This window comes from Arachis ipaensis, chromosome B01 (genome assembly GCF_000816755.2).
Source record: "Arachis ipaensis cultivar K30076 chromosome B01, Araip1.1, whole genome shotgun sequence".
In the NCBI taxonomy this organism is placed as follows: Eukaryota; Viridiplantae; Streptophyta; class Magnoliopsida; order Fabales; family Fabaceae; genus Arachis; species Arachis ipaensis.
In genome coordinates, this window is record NC_029785.2 from 7,011,794 (window position 1) to 7,020,977 (window position 9,184).

Below are 9,184 nucleotides of genomic sequence, written 5' to 3' on the forward strand. Positions count from 1 at the left end.
TTTGGTTTTTCACGGTATCTCTCAACCCGATAAGCCAAGGAATAATCCGTTGTGGATCGGAGTTCCATTTAAGGGTGCACAAGGTGAAATTTGAACCCCAACACTTGTTTAAGCGAACTAATGAGTTAATCACTAGACCAATCCAATTTGGTTATTACGCCAGTTTATATAAACTTTTGAGACCCTTATCCAAGTAGAAGAATGAACAAAGCACCAAATAGCATAAATTGCGTACATGCTCAATTCCTGTGATTGAGACTCGGCAGAAAAGCATGGACTTCATCACTGTATCCATAAAAAGAAAGGGTCACTATCCAACATTATTTTATTCTTTGTTTTATATACTTCCTAGCAGCTAGCTTCCTTAGTCCTTAAACATCCCACCCATCAAATACATAGTTTTGGAATATACAAGACATCTTGTTAACTTGTTTTAATTTTCTATTTAATAATAGATAATGAATAAGTTGACATGATATTTCGTAATGAGTAAATAGAAAGATTTTAAAGACTTCAATTGAGTAGTGTATAATTCTATTCAATTTACCATTTTGACCAAATCTAGCAGCCATTGAGTTCCAACATTCTTAAATCGTGATGAAATAAAGAATGTGAGGTGGTGGTTCTCTTAAGCACTTGAAACTTCTTTAGCACTTTCTCAAAAACACTACAACCTAAAAACAAAAATTCAAAATCCAATCCTCAAATCTGCTCCAACTTTAGTACTTTAGCACCACCACCCTGTAAACTCAACCTTTTGCTAATACCCAGAAGAAGAAAAAAAAAATACTACATTGTCCCCACTATAATAACACAATTAAAAGCTGCTTCTTATCTTCACTTTTCACTTTCCTTAACACCATCACTCTATTTTAGAATAATAGACAAACACCTTCATCCTAATCTCCACATTCATCTCTTCCTCTTTGTACTACATAGATCACTAAAACATGCTTTCTCTTCCACCGCCGCCGCCGCCGCCACAGCTCTCACCCCCACCAAGAAAACAATCGAAACCAATTTCACTTGACCAAATTGTCATATCAACAAAACAAACAAGAAACCAAAATTCTATTGAAACAAATGCACCAAATTCTGTTACAACAAAGCTAATTAGGCCACCAAGAACACCACTAAGACAACCTCAACCAAAGAGAACAAATCCAATCATATGGTTCACTGCAGTTCTATGCCTAATATTCAGCCTTGTCCTTATCTTCTTTGGTATTGCAACATTGATAATCTTCCTTATCATAAAACCAAGAACCCCCATTTTTGATATTCCAAATGCAAACCTCAATTTGGTGTACTTTGACTCTCCAAATTACATCAATGGTGACTTCACCCTCCTTGCAAACTTCACCAACCCCAACAAAAAAATCAATGTCCTTTTCGAGTCTTTAGACATCGAGCTCTTCTTCTCTGAGAGGCTCATATCGGCACAGTCGATAGAGCCGTTCCCTCAGAGGAGAAGAGAAAGCAAGTTGCAATCAGTGAACTTCATATCTAGCTTGGTGTTTTTGCCTCAGGATATTGGTGTGAAGCTTCAAAAGCAAGTTCAGAACAATAGGGTAATCTACAATGTGAAGGGAACATTTAGAGTGAAAATCACCATTGGTCTAATTCATGTATCTTATTGGTTGCATAGTAGATGCCAGATTGAGATGACTGGTCCACCAACTGGAGTATTAGTAGCAAGAAACTGCATAACAAAGAGATGAACATAAGGTTATTCTTTGCTTGTTTGATTTAATGTTTTCTATACTATATAGTTGTGCATAAGAATGATTCTGTAAAATGTTTGATAAATATACCATATGATATAGATGGTAAAAGAATGAAAAAGGGAAAATGATTAGATGATGAATTTTCAAGGTGTTTGGTATGTAGATAATTAAATCAGAGAATATGATGTTGGGGGATTCATTTCATCTGCAAATAACAAATAAATGTTCAAATTATCTTTACTACTCTTGATTTTATAAGGGAATAGGTACTTCTGTTATATTTGACTTATTTAATCATTTTGGTATAGTTTTCTACTAGTTAGGCACTTAGACATAGTAATTTCTTTTCTAATTATTCTATTAATTCTTATAATTTTACCAAATTTTTAATTAGATTCAAAACTATAAATATAAGCAGAATAATTACACCTAATTTTTTTATACAAAGAACACAGCAATCAATAACTTGAATTTCCTAAGGGTTTTGGAAAGTGTCCTTCAACACTATTTTGTTTTCTTAATTGCATAAAATTTATTATATATCAGCTGTACTTATTAGATATCTTTTTGACTGTCTAAAGCAATTAAAGCCAAAATGTGGAACAAAAGGTTCTGCAAAGATTGATGGACAATGAACCAAGGTTTCAAAATTTTTACTTGCATCAAATTGTTTAGGATAAAATACACTTATCTCTAATAAATTAAGTAATGAAGTATATAACATACATTGTTCTTTTATTTTATCATGACTTAGTTTTGTAACAATTACTATATTTTATAAAATATAAGAATAGTGTAATTTATACTAAAATTAAATAAAAAGATGTCATGCCTGATAGCATATAAACTCAAATTTATGTCACTTAATCTAGTTAATACAGAATTTTCAAAGCAGATACTCACATAAGTCCTGCTTTTCACTCTGGTTATCTCCACTAGTGGATTATATTCTCTTAAAAGCCGTCTGAATTATTTGAAGCTAAAAAATAATCACAAAATTTATGAGTGATTTGTGCAACAAATCTTATAAGTTCATTTTCAAGGGAAATATTCCCTTCTGATACTGTAATATATAATTTTACAAATTGTGTTTTTTTCATGACTTAAGAAAACTCAACTGATTTATTTTTTAAAAAAAATTAAAATATTTTACTATTTTAAAACTTTATACAAATATGTTAAAACTCAAAACAAACTTGCTTTGCACAAGCCTATGATCCTTTTTAATTTCTTTCTGGATGAACAAACCTCTAGCATGCTAAACTCTATCAAATTATTATGAATGTGTCAAAATCGAAACTCTCTTTATGGATTCAGTTTAAAGATTGTATACACCGAATTAATAATGCATGAATATGTCTGAAGAAACCAACATAAGTACAAAGGACAAATCTGGTTCTGTTATTATAGTAAATAGGTACACATGAGATTTTCATTTGAGCATTCTCAAACAAAAGCACAAGGAAATGATGTTCTCAAAGCTCACTTCAAGATTTTGTTTAAAACTAAGATTCTGCCACTTCAACCTATTTCTCCCATGGTACTGTTGTTTTTAATTTTGATAAGCTGAAAAAACATTGTAGAAATTTCTTCCCTAGTAAGGAACTACTGTGAAGGAACCACCAACTGCTCATCATCATCTGTTCCGAAGTACCGGTCGCCGAACTCACCCATGCCTGGTATGACGCGATAATCTTTATTCAAACCAATCTCGATCTCAGATGTCACTATTTTTATTCTAGGAAACTTTTTGCAGACCACATGAACACCTTGAGGTGCCTGAAAAGATGAGGCGACGATTGATGTTAGTAATCGTCAACTCGGCCCTTAAAAAGAAACACAAATAATATAATTATGAGTAAATTCCGGATGTCGTCCTAGCTGAAAACAGGAAGACTAAAATGCCAGGTTGTCCACTTTATTTGAACAATGCGGACGAAGTTAGCCGGTGAGAGACAAAAATTGTCACTTTGAAATCTTGAAAGAGTAATTTGTCTTGTTTTTTTTAGTGATGAGATGGGGATTTATTTACTCTATAATTATATTGTTAAGTAAAAAGGGCCAAAAAGTATATAGGAACAAAGAAATCTTTGACTTACAGATATCAGGTTGAGAAATATAATGTTGGACTCCGGTACACCCTTTCTTATAAGTAAAGAGATCGCTTGTACAGCCGAATTACCTGAAGATGAATTGTTGATTCAAATCAAAACCGTCATGGCGAAAATGTTGATTCAGGTTGCCGTAGGTGAGAAACAATTAGAAAGATCAGAGCAACAATGAAAACATGCAAGAGAACAACAAACCTGTGCCAAGGATAGGATCCAACAGTAACACGTGCCTATCCGAGATATCGTTTGGAAGCTTTTCGTATATTAGCTGCTCATTGATGGAAGGTTAAACTTGCAATGATCATGACACTCAAAAGACATAGATATGTGCCTGACTTATACATGCAGAGAGACAAACCTGCTGACCGTTGTCACCTTCTCTGTGAATTAGAATTTTCCCGATCTTGATACCTTTACAGCATGCTCGTAAAGCATTCTCCATACTCTCCCCACTGAAATTAGCAGATGTTAGATTTAAATACAATAAGTGCCACTAAGGAATGAATTATCAAATATCAAGTGGTGTTATTTGATTTAAATAGAATAGATACTTTAGTCACCATATGGAAGTTCGAAAATTCGACAAGATTAATACCTCCTGATGACAGAGACACCACACAATCTCTTACAAAAGTCCACGCCAGTGTATACAGAACCTGTATTGAAAGAAAACAACCAGAGATTACCATGAGAAGGTTCAAAAACAGAACTTCTAGAGGTACTATAACACGAACACTAAACGCATTTGTTTCCCAACTTGTCCATTGGGTTTCCCTGATTGTAGATGGATGAGCGGTCAAACACGTATAGACAAAACAAGAACAAGATATAAAAGAAAAAGTTGACCTATTGTTGCAAAGATGGTAGAATCTCGTCTTAGGTGATTTGAATATCTAGAGGTACTATAACATGAACACTACACACATTTGTTTCGCAATTTGTCCATAGAATTTTGCTGACATGTAGATGGATGAGCGACCAAACACGTATAGACAAAACAAGAAACAAGGATAAAAGAAAAAGTTAGAATAGCGTCTATTGTTAAAAAGACAGTAGAATCTCGTCTCGTCTTAGGTGGTTAGGATATGTAGGAAGAAGATCGGCAGAACATCTCTGAGGACAAGTTTTGGAATTAAGCAAAATCGGGGAGTGGGAGAACTGAGTGGACCTCAAGACCTTAACTTGTGCAGAAGTTAAGTGCAAGGGAATGCCATACTGGCAGGTGGGTGTTCGCACAGTGCACGTGTGTGTTTTTCTGTTGAGGGAGAGTGGAGGCTGCTATAGTGCTTGCTTCTAATTCTCTTCTATCTTCTCTACAAATGTGAGCTGAATTCCAGACTCATCAATACAAATAATACAATCACACTACTCATATTCTCTGGCTTTTGGTTCCTTATAGAGACCAACTACACTATATACAAATCATCCATGATAATATTTAGTAAAAGTAGGGAATGAAGCATCTATGAAGAACCATAGTGGCCACAAAAATCCAAGTAGATCCTTTAGCTGCAAGGATTTGAAAAAAGAAAGAAAGAAAGACAAAAACACATGAAGCTTTTATGGCACAATAATCTCAGAAGGAAAGAATAGAAAAGAAGAGGTTACCAGTGGGAGTGATTACTTGCTTTTCTGTAAATGGCAGATGCCCCAGCCCATGTTCAACAACCTGGTCAAGTGCATAAATTAATGAAAAAGCCATATCATAAAAAAATCATGAAAAAAAAAAAATGGATCCTGTCTGCTTACCAAACGAATCAAACGGTCAGAATAAAATACAAAATCGTGCTTTGTTATCTGAGCATCACGTATCAGGGTATGCATGCCCCGTATCTGCATAGAAGCAATTACAACGAGGATTCAATCTTTATAGCAAACCCAATTTTGGAGTTCTCCCTAGGATGAGATGATAGTGAAGATCAATAGCAAGAAAATGGTACCTGAAAAGTTGACTGAATGACATATAAATTGGAATATATTTTACACAGGTCATGTTGACCAAGCTTCGTGCGGATATGCTGTACAATCAGGTCAATGGCTACATGATTATCTCCCCCACGCGGTATAATGATATCAGCATACTTCTTTGTAGGGAGAATAAAATCATCAAATGCTGGTTTCACAAATTTTGAATACCGCAACAAGGATTACATATGAATCAGCTTGCAAAATCCATTAAATTGAAACATAGCCTTCAAAAGAATGTGTTAAGTTAATTTTATGACAAGCACAAAACAAGTCATTCATGGTAGCATGCATGGTGTGGACAGAAGTTGTTACCTGATCAAGAACTACTGCAATATCCCGACCCTTCTCGCCAGTATCTCGTCTAATCCTTCTCGCCAGACGAACATCAGCATCTGCGCTGAACAGTTTAATATGTAAAGCGACAGCTTAACTTAGTATTTTAACAAATGACTATAAGAAACACAATGTGAATTAGTACAGAGGGAAAAGAAAACAATTCCATGAATAAAAATGAAATAAATCTAACAATAGATCCCATATAAATGCCATATGCTACAACAGAACACACACAACAAGAAAAGAATACTGAGAGAAATAAAAATGAAATGAGTACAGATCCCAAATAAATTACAGAAAATAAAGTCCAACTTAAGGGTGGAACAACAATAATAAAAGACCTGTATCAACAAATATCTTCATATTCATCAACTCCCGAACACGTGGATCATGGAAAACAAGGATCCCTTCCAAAATTATAACATCTGAGGGGTTTACCTAAAAGGCACATCACAGCAACATTATTTGAATGGCAGTGACATATTATTGTAATTGTATTCTTGACAATCAAAATTATGCATCGGGATTAAATGCTAAATATATTTTTTTACAAGCTCTAAAATAGATTTCAATCTAAAGCTGTTAAGAATTTTGAGAAAAGTGAGGCTAAAGCACCTAATCCAAAATGAGATTTCCAGTGACATACCCTTCTTTTTGGATACACATCACTCTTGTAACTCTTGAAGTCGTACTTTGGAATATCTACTGCCTCACCACGCTTCAACTTGTCCATAACACATAGCAATAGCTCAGTATCAAAAGCATCTGCTGATGCCAACATCAGTAAAAGAACATTCACATGCATTAGGGAGCCATGCATTAAAGCACGGCAACAACAACTAAGGCCTAGGTGGGTACAGTTACATTAATTATTTAAATGTAAATGTGTGAAACCATTAAAAGATTTCAGAAAAACCGAATTCCAGATTTTGTAAATAAGCTACATAATAATAGAATACATAAAGCTGCCCCAGTAACATCAGATAATATTTCATACTCTATAAGGTCACTGAAATTAAAGACTCAAAAGTATCATTTTACTGACCAGGATGGTCAAAGTTGTAATCCTGTACACGAGCAAGTTCCTCTTCAGTCAAGTTATGGTAAAAAGAATCCTGTCATAAATTAAGAAAATGTGACGAGAGGAAGAAAGGAACAGGTGGTCAGAGTAATAAATAAAGAAAGAAATTGGAACAATGGGACTACAAAGTTAATTGTTTGCATTCTATAATAATTTTGACATAGCTAATAAATCTCAATTTTGATGATATTATAAGCAGTAACAAAAAGAAATCACTACCTGATTAACTAATACAACTCGTTGATCATGAAGTTGCTGAATAATCATATCACAAACTGCAGTCTTGCCTGATGCTGCACCACCAGCAACACCTGCATGATGAAACACAAACAATAAATAAATTAAATTCCCTACAAAAATGATGGAAATTTTGTAAAATTGAAACTAAAGGCATCCCAATTAAGACTCTCATTTTTTATTATTATTTCAGAAAGCAGTAGATGTTTGTTCAATAATAACTATATATGTAGTAGCTACCATCAACAAATTGAAGCAATCTGCAAGGCATGAAATACCCAAAAAAAGACATGTCTTAGTATCCACCTATGACTCGCGAAAAGCTATGACAAATGGTTGTTTATACATGTTAAAGGCATGTCGTGACTCGTGAGAAAACACACCTATGACAAATGGTTGTTTATACATGTCAGTCGCTGATGTTGTCGGTTGTTCCATGCCTGACTTTCTTTGCTCAAAACCATCCATGTGAAATCCAGAAAAGTGAACCTCGGAGGAAGACTCCATCAAATCAACAGCTGATTTAGTATCCATGCAAAGACCTACTAAAATATCGGTTGATATTCACATATAGAGAAACCAATAACATAAACAAAAGATAGGGACATCTCACACCGGTCCCCATTTAATATCTCAGCAAAAACATAAAACAAAAAGATAAATAAATACACAATTTAGTTTTAACTCAAAATATGTCTGATTGGATTAAGTTGAATGAACCAATGATAGAAGACAATATAGTCGATGACAATGCTAATTGGATATGCAGACGATTGTACTGAATAAGATAGCAGATTAAGACAGGTTATGATAAACTCATTCTAGGTCTTGTAATTTTCATTTTATATGTGACCTTAAACTCTGGTAAATTCCTAAAGCATGCTGAGGTAAAATTACAAAGGTTTCTATTCTCTAATACCTACCACACACCATTTTTCTTTCTTATAAAGGTGAATAACAAGACCTGTTGTCTCATTTCCAGAACATTCATAAAACAGCTATAATGAATGGGCATGATCTTATTTTGTTAATGAAAAACTTTAGAAGCCAAAAAAGGGGGGCAGTTCAAGCAAGGATTGGACAAGTTCATTCCAATGCAACCAACACCCAATAAAATATAAATAATAGTTAAAATAAAAATGCAAACTTTATGCTTGCCCATTTCATCATTGTATAAAATATACAATCCCAATCAAGCAAAGAGGCTAAACTCAAATGGGGTCTCAGATCCCATGGGAAACATGGAGAAATGAAATGAAAGATTGCAGCTTTGATCAAAATTGAATACAGTACCAAACAGTAGTAACATAAAAATCAAGCAATGCTCACAGGGATTTGTTGTAATGAAAAAATAACAATAAAAGATGTTGATTTCAGAACTCACCTGAAACTGGACACAAGAAATTAGTTGAAGAGAGATTGAGTGAGTGTAGCGATGACCTGCTGAATCAAAAGAGGTTTAAGAGTTATCAAAGAGAGGGTGTGTCAATGTTTAAACACAGATTATGAAGAATTTGGTGCTGCTTTTATTTTTTGGTAAATGGACCCTCTATTTCATCTCAAATTACCAATTTCACCATGTCCCTACCAAATCACCAGCGTAAAATTCAAAGCCTAAAAAGAGGGTGTATATATATATATATATATACAAAATCTTTGTCATCGATAATAAAAAATATTCACTTTTTGATTTTTTTTTATTTAAATTTCGAAAAGTTTATTTG

At 34.0% G+C, this 9,184-nt stretch overlaps 2 protein-coding genes across 2 annotated transcripts; one reads left to right on the top strand and one right to left on the bottom strand.

Moving 5' to 3' along the window:
• On the top strand, window positions 7-2,059 carry LOC107616387 (NDR1/HIN1-like protein 10). Its single transcript, XM_016318351.2, has one exon. The coding sequence runs from the start codon at window positions 951-953 to the stop codon at window positions 1,719-1,721; it is 771 nt and encodes a 256-aa protein (XP_016173837.1). The 5' UTR covers window positions 7-950; the 3' UTR covers window positions 1,722-2,059.
• LOC107614609 (uridine kinase-like protein 3) lies at window positions 3,076-9,021 on the bottom strand. Its single transcript, XM_016316848.2, has 15 exons — window positions 8,845-9,021; window positions 7,844-8,002; window positions 7,443-7,534; window positions 7,188-7,257; window positions 6,789-6,907; window positions 6,484-6,580; window positions 6,119-6,198; window positions 5,779-5,973; window positions 5,588-5,671; window positions 5,447-5,507; window positions 4,434-4,494; window positions 4,197-4,290; window positions 4,034-4,106; window positions 3,827-3,909; window positions 3,076-3,506 (listed from the first exon to the last, which is right to left on the bottom strand). Exons 2-15 carry the CDS (start codon window positions 7,992-7,994, stop codon window positions 3,333-3,335), a joined length of 1,434 nt encoding a protein of 477 aa, XP_016172334.1. The 5' UTR covers window positions 7,995-8,002; window positions 8,845-9,021; the 3' UTR covers window positions 3,076-3,332.

Coding starts and splice junctions, on each gene's coding strand:
- LOC107616387 (XM_016318351.2), top strand. CDS start 951: ATGCTTTCTCTTCCACCGCCGCCGCCGCCGCCACAGCTCTCACCCCCA.
- LOC107614609 (XM_016316848.2), bottom strand. CDS start 7,994: ATGGATACTAAATCAGCTGTTGATTTGATGGAGTCTTCCTCCGAGGTT. Junction 4,495..5,446: donor GCAAGTAATCACTCCCACTG/GTAACCTCTTCT, acceptor CTTTCAATACAG/GTTCTGTATACACTGGCGTG. Junction 3,507..3,826: donor TATTTCTCAACCTGATATCT/GTAAGTCAAAGA, acceptor TCATCTTTTCAG/GCACCTCAAGGTGTTCATGT.